This window comes from Miscanthus floridulus, chromosome 6, assembly GCF_019320115.1.
Source record: "Miscanthus floridulus cultivar M001 chromosome 6, ASM1932011v1, whole genome shotgun sequence".
NCBI classification, from domain to species: domain Eukaryota; kingdom Viridiplantae; phylum Streptophyta; class Magnoliopsida; order Poales; family Poaceae; genus Miscanthus; species Miscanthus floridulus.
Window position 1 is genome coordinate 139,454,136 of NC_089585.1, and position 13,676 is coordinate 139,467,811.

The window sequence follows — 13,676 nt, forward strand, 5'->3', positions numbered from 1 at the left end:
CTATTTATAACTTCTCATGGTTATTATAGTATTGCAAAAAAATTCTATATTTTTTCTTGATACTTATCCATTTCTTAGATATTTTTTACTCTACAAGATTATCTAGACCTAGAGTACTCTCTCCGTCTAGAAAAAAAACGTAATTCTAGCTTTAAACCTGGACACGACGCGTGTCCAGATTCAAAGCTAGAAGTGTTTTTTTTTTCTGAACGGAGGGAGTATTCTAGTTTTCACTATTAAACAACACAAATATATCTCATGTATGCTCACCATTCTAGAAAGTTCCACAAATATGTATTCTAGTTTGGCTATTAAATGAACTCAAATGAAAAAACTGTTAACAACAAAGTTTTAAATCTTGTCAAGTACTACAACTTTGGTATATAATGTATCTAGCTCCATTAGAGATAGTTTGAAACATTCAAAAAAATGAGTCTCAAAACATATGAATTTTAAACACATATTTGAGACTCTAGATGACTTTAAATAAAAAACTTGTCAATATCAAACATGTAGATCAGGTCGGCCACTAGAACTTTGATATTAACTATGTGAACATTTGAGTACATGCAGAAACAAAAAGCACGAGGATTGTCGCATTATCAATCAGCCTCCAAGTCTTGATCCTTACATGAACGAATTAGGTCTCCATGCTCATGTGACACTACTGCACAATGTTTAACGGAGGCGAACGGATTTTATTAATAGAGGCGGGCATCCCAGCCGCCTACAAACAGAGGCCTATGTTAATAGATACCTATGAAGGCGGTTGGCAGTTGCTTTGCTCGCTCACCTCCGTTAATCCCATTAACCAAGGCGGGCGCCTTAACATGCTTGCCTCCGTGACTTTGGAGAGCCGAACCACGGACTGCTATTCAACAGCAACACCTCTCTACCACTATACCACACAACCATTTATGATTATATATAACATGCTATATTTTTATATCAATATTTCATAACCTTATATTGGATATTTTGGCTACTAAATGAACTCAAATGAAAAAATTGTTAACAACAAAGTTTTAAATCTTGTCAAGTACTACAACTTTGGTATATCTAACTCCATCGGAGATAGTTTGAAAAAATTTAAAAATTGAGTCTCAAAACATATGAATTTCAAACACATATTTAAGACTCTAGATGACTTTAAATCAAAAACTTATCAATACTCCTATCAAACATGTAGATCAGGTCGGCCACTAGAACTTTGATATTAACTATGTGAACATTTGAGATTGTTTACGAATTCTTAATTTTAAATTTCAAAATCTATAACCTTGAACCCATATTTTGGACTCTAAACATCTTCAAATTAAAAACGTTTCAACTATAAAGTTGTAGATTCTGTTGAGAACTATAACTTTTGTATAGACCATGTCAACATCCGAGAATGTTTGATAATTTTAAATTTCAAATTTTAAAATCTGTGCACTTACAATAATATTTTGGATCCTAAACAGTTTTAATTCAAAAACTTTTCAACTGCAAAGTTGTAGATCTTGTCGAGAGCTACAATTTTAATATAAAGTTTGTCTTCATCCAAATTCATATAAAAAATTTATGAATTGTTATTTTTTGTTACAATAATTAACTAAGGTGGATGTCTTATACGTAAATTGATTTACGGAGGCGGACGCTTGGAACGTCCGTCTTTGAAAATAATCGATTAACGGAGGTGGATGTCTTAAATTGTCCGCCTTGATTAATGGATTAACGGTTATGGCGACCGCCTCCGTTAATATAGCATTAACGGAGGCGGACGCCTTATGCTACGTGCCTCTGTAAGCATTAACTGAGACGGGTGCTCGGCTGGCGGCCCTGCCACCGGAGGCGGACGCCAAGCCCGCCCGCTTTGGATAATAAAATCTTTTCTGTACTGGTGTGATTGATCAATCATTCAATTGGGTCAGTGAGAGATTTCATCTTTTAGATCAACACATGGCATCGATTCCGTAGTAAACTATATTTGTATAAAAATTGTTCCTACTTGCAAAGGGAATAATATAGTGATTTATCATACATTTGACCTTCTAGCTGCATCATTTTTCTAAAGCGGAAGCGGAACATGCATGGGCTGGTAAGATTCCTGCAGGCACATGACATGTATTCGACCTGCTAAAACTTGCTTAAATTTTAGTTGGTCACGTTGGGAAATACCAGGCGGACAAAAGATGCACACGTACAGAGCACTCCGTTAGCCTCTGCATCTCTGACTACTCAGAGAGCACGGCTAATAATAGATCTAACTGTAGACTTTATTCTATTGTCATATCATCTCATGCCAATAACTTAATAGCCAAATTAGTTACTCATATAATAGTTGGCTATAAATTTGTAATGTATCATTAATACTTGACTCACATCTTTCTTTTCATTCTCTATCCAACGGCCTGTTCGCTTGCTCGTAAACGATCGTAAATTTCCAGCCGGGAACAGTGTTTTTCTCTCACACCAAACCAGACAGCAGTAAATAATCCACGATACGATACGGCCTCCCGAACAGGCTGCAAGTTTGTTGAAGCCATGTGCTGTGCTGTAAATTTGCAGCTTGCATCTCGTTTCTCCCGCCAACATAGCACAAAATCAAACCTACAGCATGTTTGTTTCGGCTTATATGATCGTGGATTATAAGCTACAACAGTATTTTTCTTTCACACCAAACCAGCCAGCAGTACTTCTGGCTTATGTCCACGATCGTTTCAGCCGAAACGAACAGACTGCTAATCAGTAGTGTCGGTGTTTCGGAACCGGGGGTCCCTCAACCAACGAGTGAATTTGTGCTGCGTGCCCCTAATCCCGGATGGTGATGCAAAGAGACACAAGGTTTATACTGGTTCGGGCAATCGAGGCCCTACGTCCAGTCTTAGAGATCGGTCTTGTATTCCTTGCACCGGAGTGCTTGTGATAGGGGGTTACAAGCTAGGCGAGAGAGGGGGATAGCCCCAGGTCTCAGCGAGGGTGGTGCGGGCTGCTTGAGACGTTGTTCCCAAGCAGCGTAGAGGTGTGTCGTTCTATCGGTGTGTTCGTTCTCCTTTTTCTCCCCTAGAAATGGCCCTGGCTACCTCCTTTTATAGTCACAAGGAGGGAGTCAGAGGTACATGAAAAAGCTACTATTTGCTGACGTATTCCGCACGTATTCCGCTCCCTGGAGCAGCATGGCGTCGTGGGAGTTCCCGTCGACGTCTAGTCAGTATGGTCTTTAATGCTGGCGACATGCTGCGCTCCTGTACTTCTGTTGACTTGGTGAAGCGCCGAGGTCTGGTGGCTGCTGTAGTAGGCTGTGCCGAGACCTGCCGTGCTGAGGCCGAGACCTACCGTGCTGAGGCCGAGACCTACCGTGCCGAGGCCTACCGTGCTGAGGCCTGCTGTGCCGAGGCCTTTAGCAGGTGGCAATGTGAGGCCTGGGCGGCCATCGTCGATAGGATTTAGGCGGAACAGTGCGGAACGTGCGTATACAGGATACGGTACCATGCATTGTCAGTAAGGGATGGTAAAAAGGCGACTTGACCGTTGTCCTGTCGCTCCTGTCGCGGCGTACTGCCGATCGTGGCTTACGTAGTGGGGGCAGCTGGGCGCATTAATTGGATGCGATAGCCTGCCAGAGTGACTTTTGAGGCGGAGGCGACGAGGTTGCGGAACGAGCCCAGCCTCGGGCGAGGCGGAACATGGCCAGTTCGCCCGAGGCCCTACCGGGAGCCTCGGGCGAGGCGGAACTCGGTTAGTTCGTCCGAGGCCTATCGGGGGTCTCGAGCGGGGCGGAGCGGTCGGTTTGCTGGTCCCGAGGTCACAGGAACCCGGTTCTGACTCCCCACGTCGTGTTCGTCCTCGGTGCAGGAGTTTAGGCAGCACAGTAGCCGGTAACCCCTGCACAGTCCCGTCGTGGATGGCAGGATGCTGACGTGACGGACGTCTGGTCTGCCACTTCGCTGTACTGTGCCGTCGTGTGTTTTGTCGGAGTGGTCGAGCGCCTTGACGGGACGTGCGGAAGTGTCACGCTGGTCATACTCGGTCTTGTGCGTCGTGGGACTCCAGTACGGCTTGATGCAGGACATGGCGGGCGACGTGCTGGTTGTCGTGAAATGACGTCGTAGGGAGCAGCAGCTCTGCCGATGCCGAGGCCGAGCCATCGTGGGGGGCTCGGTGGTCATGGACCCTTAGGCTGCCGAGCTCGTGAAGCAAACTGTCGAGGCCTTGGTGGAGTTATTGGCCCTGGGTACTGATTCCGAGGCCACAGTAGCCCAGATGTGGCTCCCCACGCTGCATTGTCCTCGGTGCAGGAGTTGGCAGCATAGTGAGGTATGGGCGTTACGGTGGTTAGTACAGTGGCGGGTAACCCCTGCCCAGTCCTGCCTCCTGTCCCATCGGCCATTCTGCTGTACTGGGCCGGGCGTGCGGCTGTTGTCAGGGACAGCAGCCGGCTGAGTTGATGTGACACGACGTTTTGTCAGAGGGACGGGAGGAGGAAGAGGCAGCGGAGTGCTGCCGAGCCCGCCTCGCGCGAGACGGAGGATCGGTGGCCCAGCCGAGGCCTGCGACGAGAGAGGGGGTCGGCCGAGGCCTTTGGTAGGGGGTCGCCCGAGGTCAGCGGCGAGGGGGCCTCGGGCGAGTCGGAGAATCGGCCGAGGCCAGCAGCGTTTAGCTGGTCTCGATTTTTACGAAGTCTAAGCAGTCGTTTTTTGGATCTTGCTTAGGGTACCCCTTCTCACGGTATCCGACAAGTAGTATTAGTATAATTTTTTTTACGAGGAGTCCATAATTTTCTTAAACAAATGTTGAAGTAGTACCCAGGGTTGTGGGATTTACATGATGTCAAATGCCAAAATCCAACGAAATGGGTGATTTTTGGATTACATTGACTTTTGCTTTTGTTGACCAGTCAAAAATTCAGGTTTTAATGAGTTTTGGTTGAAATGTCCAAAATGTAACCGGGAGGCAAGACGAGGAACCAATTGATTAGGATTTGCTATGCTTGTATCTTTTATACCAACGGCGGAATTTGTGAGATTGTTTAGACTTTGGGTTTGACTGAGAGTTCAAACAGACCCATATCTTTTAACCGTTCTTCGGCCCTCACAGATATACACGGACCAAATTGAATACACATCGCTAGTACTTCCTCCGTTCTAAATTATAATTTATTTAGACCTTTTTTATTGCTATATATTTAGATATATGTTATGTCTAGATATATAACAAAAATTATTTAAAAAAATTAAAAGAACTTATAATTTGTAACGAGGGTGAGTACACGTCATCTTTTAGGGGCAGGGGCACCCACTATCAGGCCCGCTAGGCGTCGGTACCAAAGCATGCAAGTGATCTACACATTTGAGCAAAAAAGTCCATTGCTAGTAGTAACTCATTTTGAGCAAATGGAAGGTGTGGTTTTCTTTTCTCATTTCTTGGTTAATTACGTTCTTCTCTCAGTTCTCAAGCTTACCATCTGCATGCATGCCATTTTGATTTCGTTCACATTATATTCGATCAAGGCCTGATCTCTTGCTAGCTGCAGGCGTGCACGGTGTCTGCTACGGCTGGCTCGGCGACAACCTGCCGTCGCACGCGGACGTGGTGCAGCTCTACAAGTCCCACAACATCCACGCCATGCGCATCTACTCCCCGGACCACGGCGCCCTGGCCGCGCTCCGCCGCAGCGACATCGGCCTCATCCTCGACGTGGGCGGCGTCGACGCGGTCCGCGACCTCGCCAGCAGCACCGCCGCCGCGGCCGCCTGGGTCCAGGCCAACGTGCAAGCCTACTATCCGGACGTGGTCATCGAGTACATCGCAGTGGGCAACGAGGTGGGCGCAGGAGACGCGGGGCTCATCCTCCCGGCCATGCGGAACGTGCACGCCGCCCTCGCCGCTGCGGGGCTCTCCGGCGTGGTCAGGGTGTCCACGGCGGTGAAGACGGACGTGTTCACGAACACGTTCCCGCCCTCCAGTGGCGTGTTCCACCCCGACGTCGATCAGCACATGGTGCCCGTCGCGCGGTTCCTGGCCGACACCGGGTCGCCGATGCTCGCTAACGTGTACCCCTACTTCGCGTACAGGGGCAGCCCGGGCGACATCAGCCTCGGCTACGCCACGTTCCAGCCGGGGGGGACGACGGTGAGCGACGGCGGCAACGGGCTGGTGTACACGAACCTGTTCGACGCCATGGTGGACGCCATCTACGCGGCGCTGGAGAAGGCCGGGGCGCCCGGCGTCAGGGTCGTCGTGTCGGAGAGCGGCTGGCCGTCGGCCGGTGGGTTCGCGGCGAGCGTGGACAACGCGCGGACGTACAACCAGGGGCTCATCGACCACGTGTACAGAGGAACGCCCAAGAGGCCCGGGGTGCTGGAGACGTACGTGTTCGCCATGTTCAATGAAAACCAGAAGCCGGGGGATGCAACGGAGAGGAAATTTGGGCTGTTCTGCCCGGACAAGCAGCCTGTCTACCCCGTCACGTTCCCGAAGTAAGGGCCAGTTTGGATGCCAAAATTTTTGGCAAAACACTACTGTAACGTTTTCGTTGTTATTTGGCAATTAGTGTCCAATTATAGTCTAATTAGGCTTAAAAGATTCGTCTCGTGGATTTCATCTAAACTGTGTAATTAGTTTTATTTTTTATTTATATTTAATGCTTCATGCATGCGTCCAAAGATTCGATGTGACGGAGAATCTTGAAAAATTTGGCATTTTGGGGTGCAACTAAACAGGGCCTAATTACATGTCGATTCAGATTTGAGGGGGCAGATCGAAGATTCAGTGATGAATAATGCTGCTTTGTCAATTGTCAATGTACTAAGGTCTATGCTGTCACGTTAATATTTACAAATCTTTTTATGATTTTAATAAAATACTAAAGTTGTGTATTTATGTATTATACATATGTGTATGAACGTGATCTGCATACGAGAATGATTCTGCGTGCAAATATGCATGTTCTGATCATCTGATTGAAAGGAATCTTCCATCAGGTAGAACTCGGGGCTTGGAGTCAAAGCGGTGCCTAACAAGCAACAAGGCTTACCCTTCATTAGACCTGAGCATTTTGCGTGCCGGGCCAGGTTCGGGCCAGGCAGGGCCGAAAAAAGGGCCTTCATTGAGCTTGTTGTGCGAGTGTGGGACAGCGCATCCCAGCCCAACTCTGCAATAGTTTAGAGCTAATATTCTCTCCTTTTTAAAATATATAAGTTATCTTAGAAGGTTGGAACAATAACTTGAGAGGCCATCGACAACATTAGCAGGCTTCCTTTTCAGGCACATCGTCCTACGTTATAGAAACCTTTGTATTTTCTGATAACCTCCCATCCAGGTGTCTCCTAGCAATGTCTAGTGCCTTGGATCTTGATTGCCTTACATACTCTTCATTATTACCGTAGTGATTAGCTCGGTCAATAGTCAAAGCCTCAAGGTTAGGGGCATTTTCTACAATGTGTAACAACAATTCAACTTGACCGATGCACCCTGCAAATCCAGTGATACTAAGGTTCTTTAGATAGCTATGTGTAGAACCTGGAAGCCTCCTGATAAGCTCTGAGCCATGTGGGAGGGTACAAATAGCAAACTGCAACATTTTAGGAGGAAAAAAAAAGAATATGTCAGCAACGGTTGTAATCCAAGGTTCACCAACTTTAAAATATTCTGATAATTTATGTGGAAATAACCAAAGTTGTATACATGTGCAGTTTGACAAATTTATTAAACGAAAGCAAACCTTGATAGTGACAATGCATTTTTTTTCGCGATCGGGCCATTACCCGTTTTTCATTAAGAGAAAATGACAATGCATTTTTTGACTTATAAATGCCACTAATAAAGTACGAAATACAACAAGTTATATTTGCAAGGAAGTAAACCATTACAGTACTTACATGTATCTCTAAATTTTCAACGAAAGGAGCAGCACTCAGGAAAGAGGCCAAGGACAGAAGGTTAGTGAGATCTTCCACCGACACCAAAAACTTGAGTTGCAGATACTTTAACAGTGAAAACTTGGAACCGTTTTCTTGTGCCATGGCGTCTGAAGGATAGAAAAAAAAGGAGTCATAAAAACAGAAAAATGTAAGGAAACAATTCAATGATAATGGCTGTGGGATATGTTAGGAATTTAGGTAATTTCATTATCAGTTTAATCCAGAAAAATAACATCAGCAGGTTTGTGACGACATATATGTGCATGTGTATATTTTTTATGAACACTACAACATGCAGAGATGACATACTGGTGAATACAGTAAAAACACAAAGTACAGAAATCACAGAGATTAGACAGTATCCAGCGGAGGGTCCCATGCCGAGAGCATCGGAGGCTCCATTCGCACTAGTCGACATAGTGCATTGCTCGAAGTCGTGGACCACAGTCGATGCAGGAGGATGTTCGCAGTGCAGTCCCACGAACGGATCACCAGGAAGAAGACGGAAGAAGACGCCTTGACGTTCTGCAGACAATCACCGGGAAGAAGATGTACGTGGACGAGCAGTCGCGGATCGCTCCCCAAAAACCTAATCGCCGCTCACCCCGTGCAGGGTTCTCAGGCGGACGAGGGTTCCGGAGGCACCTGCTCTCCCGCTACTCCGTGCGCGCAGAGTTACTGGACGGGGAAGTCAGGAAGCTACTGATCTATGATTCTCTTGGGAGTGGTTGCCGGAAGGACCTTTTTTTGGACTGACGGAGGACTCGGATATATGGGTGCGACGGAGAGGAGAGAGACAGCGGAGAATCTCAGGAGACGGAAGCGGAAAGGACGGTAACTGCCGCCATCAGTTCACCTCCACCATCAAAGGGAGTAACTCCCGTTGTTATGTGGATTAAGTGGCAAAAGACTGGCCACGCCCGCTCGCCGCCCGGCCCGGCCCGGCCCATGCCCACGGCCACGGCCCGGCCCGGCCGGCGGCGGCGGCGGCGCGCGCGCGCGCGTGGCACGCCTTTATCTTTTCTCAGCTTCTCAATTTAGATGAATAATTTCCAACCATATAAGCTGAGTTAGCGTTCAGTCAAAATCACGTATGGTATTAAGCCATACAACACTTAATGTTACGTACCATAGAGTTTTATTTGATTTATTAAATATTATATGGGCCAAGCCCATATTATATCCAACAATCCCCACCAAACTCTAGGGTTTGTAACAAAGTAGTCTCAGAACCACATTTCTTTTATATACCAGTGTTTCGATGAAGACAGTTAAGTTGAACATCCATCTAAAACAATAGTTTCACTCAGTCACAACTAAACAGTGGACTAAGCCTTGAATTGATAGTTTTGTGTGAGGTGAATGTCACTAAAGTCCTTAGCTGATACTGGACAACAAAAGGCATCCTCTCTATTTGAAGCATATAAGTCATACTTCTGTGCCTTTCATGAGTATTTAGAGATCACCCAAATCTCATAGACTGTGACCAGCAGTCTGACTCATAGGTGTGTTCATCAAAAGATATTCTGTAGGACAACATCTTTGCTTTGACAAGCCACTTGGAACGCATTAAGGCAAAAGCCAGCCAGCCTTACAGAAAGGAAAGATATGCATCAGAAATGAGTCTTACTAAGGATCTTTCCTCATAATTTACTACTAGCTTGTTTCATCGTCCTACTTCACGGGATCTTCGATCACATAGAACAGGTTACCACTATAGTAAATTTTAAGTGGGTCTCAAACACATCTCTCTTGATGCACTTTCTATCACATTGCGTGATAGACCCTTAGTGAATTGATCTGCTAGATTGTTAGACGTGTGGACATAGTCCAACGCTATTAGTCTAGAGTTTCTCAATTTTCTGACAGATTTTAGTCGTCTCTTAACATGTCTTGTGGACTTCATGTTATCCTTGGAACTGTTAACCTTTGTAATCACAGTCTGGTTATCGCAGTTTATAGAAATAGCCGGTATGGGTTTCTCAACAACCGGTAAATCCATAAGGAGATCACGAAGCCACTCAGCCTTAGATCCAGCAGTGTCTAATGCTGTGAGTTCTGCTTCCATTGTAGACTTCGTTAAGATAGTCTGCTTGCAAGACTTCTAGGAAACAGCACCACCTCTAAGCGAAAACACATATCCACTTGTGGCATAAAGCTCATGAACATCAGAAATCCAGTTGGCATCACAATAGCCTTCTAGCACTTTCGGATGTCCGGTATAACAAATACCATAGCTCATGGTCCCTTTTAGGTAGCGCATCACTCTCTCAAGAGCTCGCCAGTGATCATCTCTTGGGTTTGACACAAACCGGCTCAGCTTGCATATAGCAAATGAGATGTCAGGCCTTGTTGCACTAGCACGATATATGAGTGAACCAATGATCTAGGAATATCTCAACTGATCACTTGCTATTCTCTAATTTTTCCTCAATAGCACGCTAGGGTCATAAGGTGTAGAAGTAGGTGCACAGTTACTGAATCCAAAGCGACGCAGCACCTTTTCCACATAGTGGGTTTGTAACAGAGTTACCCCACCATCACCTTCTCTTAGAAGCTTGATATTAAGAATAACATCAGCCTCTCCCAAATCTTTCATCTCAAAATTTTTAGATAGAATACACATTTGTCAGCTTCATTCACAACAAAGCCAGCAGATATTAAAGTTTTTTTGAACTTCTCATGCCATTGCTTAGGAGCTTGTTTTAGGCCGTATAATGACTTTAATAATTTACACACCTTGCCTTCTTGACCATTTGCTACAAATCCATCAAGCTAATTGAAAGCTCTAGTTTGGTTGATAATTGATGAAACCCTAAGTGCTAACCTAGTTTATCAAGATGATTATGAGATAGGTAACACTACTCCAAGTGATGAAGCAATGGCAAAGATCATGACAATGGTGATGGCATGGTGATGGTCAAATGCTTAAACTTGGAAAAGAAGAAAGAGAAAAACAAAAGGCTGAAGGCAAAGGTATAAAATGTAGGAGCCATTTTGTTTTAGTGATCAAGACACTTAGTGAGTGTGATCACATTTTGGATAGATAGTCGTACTATTAATAGGAGTGAAACTCGTATCGAAATGCAGTTATCAAAGTGCCACTAGATGCTCTAACTCATTGCATATGCATTTAGGATCTAGTGGAGTGCTAACACCCTTGAAAACATTTGTGAGAATATGCTAACACATGTGCACAAGGTAATACACTTGGTGGTTGGCACATTAGAGCAAGGGTGAAGAAGTTAGAAGTGAAAACGAGTTGGTCGCGAAGACGCTGGCGTCGGTCAACTGATCGGACGCTGGGTCTGAAAGCACCAGACGCTGGCAGCGTGCGTCCGGTCGAACTGGTCGGTCGGCACAGTACCTAGGGTATTGCACCAGATGCTGGTCTGGGTCCGGTCAAGGTGGGTTGGTTCTTGCGGTGTCCTATCGTGTGGACGAGGTTTGTGGAACACCTCTTAGCCGCCGAACCACCAAGTGTTGGTCGACACAACGGGGACTAGCGTGTTGGCAAGCACGTGAACCTCGGGAGAAAAATCAATTGTCTCTTGTCATTTGCATTCTCCCAGTGATTGGCATAATCTTCATCTTGTGATTGGTTCATTCCCTACACGGTGGTATAATCATCCTACTCACTTATTTACATTCTTGCAAACTAATTGATACAAGCTCTTTAGTGTAATTAGAACTGAGAGCTTGCTTTTTTATTCACATTCATCTAGTTGAGCTCTTAGTGAGTAGTTACATAGCAAGTTTGGGTGCCTAAGTAATCATTGCAACTAGAATTGTTGGATAGGTGGCTTGCAACCCTTGTAGAGCTAGAGCAAGTTTGCATTACGCTATTTGTCATACTAATCAAATTGCTCTAGTTGATTTGTAGATTTTTAAATAGGCTATTCACCCCCCTCTAGCCATATTAGGACCTTTCAAGTGGTATCAGAGCCGTGGTCACCGTTTGATTATAGGCTTAACAACCTCGGTGTCAAATTATGGCTCAAGTTGTGTTCAACCATGTGGGGGGCAAACCACCGTTCTTTGATGGCACATGCTATGGTTATTGGAAGAGAAAGATGAGGATGTATCTTGGTTCAATCAATGATCAAGTATGGGAAGTGACCGAAAATGACTATGCTATCATTGATCCTGATGATCCAACCAATCAAGATAAGATCAACAAGCAATGCAATACAATGGCTCTCAACACCATATACAATGTCATTGATTCCAAGGTGTTTGAGAAAATCATGGATTGTGATAGAGCAAAGAGGTGTGGAAGAGATTGGAGAAAACATATGAGGGCACACCGGCGGTGAAGAGTGCCAAGTTGTATATCCTCAAGGATAAATTGACAAGCTTCAAGATGAAGGAAGATGAGAGCATTCCAGAGATGTTCCATCGATTGCAAGTCATTGTCAACGACTTGAAGGTATTAGGAGAGAAGATCAAGGATGATGATGTCTCCCATCGATTCTTGATGTGCTTACCTCCAAGATTTGAGATGTTAAGATTGCTCATCATAAGAGGAGGATTGAAGGACATTACCCCCAACCAAGTACTAGGTGATGTCATGACACAAGAGACATACCGTGTGGAAAGGGAGGGTGATGACAAGGAGGACAAGAAGGAAGAAGAGGATAAGAAGAAGAAAAGCATAGCATTCAAGGCTAGTTCATCATCATACAAAAACAAGGGCAAATCCAAGAAAGAATCAAGTGATGATGAAGATCTAAGTGATATTGATGATGAGGCTATGGCTCTCTTTGTGCGCAAGATGGGCAAGTTCATGAAGAAGAAGGGCTATGGTGCAAGAAAGAGAAGAAATCACACCAAGAAGAAAGAGTATGTGAGAAGATGCTACAATTGCAAGAGCCCCGATCATTTAGTAGCAAATTGTCCATACAATAGTGACAATGATGAGGATGAGAAAAAGAAACACAAGGAGGATAAGAAAGAAAAGAAGGAGAAGAGAATGACCTTCCAAAAGAAGAATAAGGGTGGAGGCTATGTAGTCACTTGGGATAGTGATGGCTCATCGGATAGTGATGACTCTAGTGATGATGGCAAGAAGTCTATCAAGAGAGCACTAGCAAGCATCGCCATCAATGACAAGCCCTCCATCTTCGACACTCCATCAACATGCCTCATGACAAAGCCTACCAAGGTAAAATATGATGAGAGTGATGATGATGAATGTGAAAGTGACTCTTGTAGGAATGATAATGATGATGATGATGATGATGATGAGGAGTACTCCAAGGAGGAGCTCTTGGACATGTGTGAGCAAGTGTATGCTTGCAATGAGATGAAGAGAAAGGAGTGCAAAGAATTGCATAAGAAAGTAAAATTTCTTGAGCAATCCTTTGATGAGCTCAATGCCACTCATGAGGGGCTAGTGGATGCCCGTGAGAAGCTTGGCAAAGCTTACTCTAAGCTTGAAAAGGCTCACTCCTCTCTCATTGAGTAAGTCAAGAAGGAGGAAGCCAAGAAGGAGCAAGTGATAGTAACATGTGATGTGGGACTAACATGTGATCTTATTGATGAATCTTTTCATGAACCCACTATTATTGCTCCCACTAACACTTCTTGTAGCACAACCATTACCACTCCACCTATGAATGAAAAATCACTAATGATGGAAAATGAAACCCTCAAGAAGGAGGTGAATGAGCTCACTCGTGCCTTAGGCAATGCCTATGGTGGAGATGCCCGCTTGCTAAAGTGCTTGGGTAGCCAAAGGTTTTCTCTCAACAAAGAGGGATTAGGCTATAC

The 13,676-nt window shown here is 45.1% G+C and overlaps 1 protein-coding gene across 1 annotated transcript; it reads left to right on the top strand.

Annotated features, from left to right (window-relative positions):
- Positions 1–775: 775 nt before the first annotated feature.
- LOC136461352 (glucan endo-1,3-beta-glucosidase GV-like) lies at positions 776–6,465 on the top strand. Its single transcript, XM_066460684.1, has 2 exons — positions 776–797; positions 5,510–6,465. The coding sequence occupies exon 2, from the start codon at positions 5,608–5,610 to the stop codon at positions 6,463–6,465; it is 858 nt and encodes a 285-aa protein (XP_066316781.1). The 5' UTR covers positions 776–797; positions 5,510–5,607.
- The last annotated feature ends 7,211 nt before the right edge of the window (positions 6,466–13,676 follow it).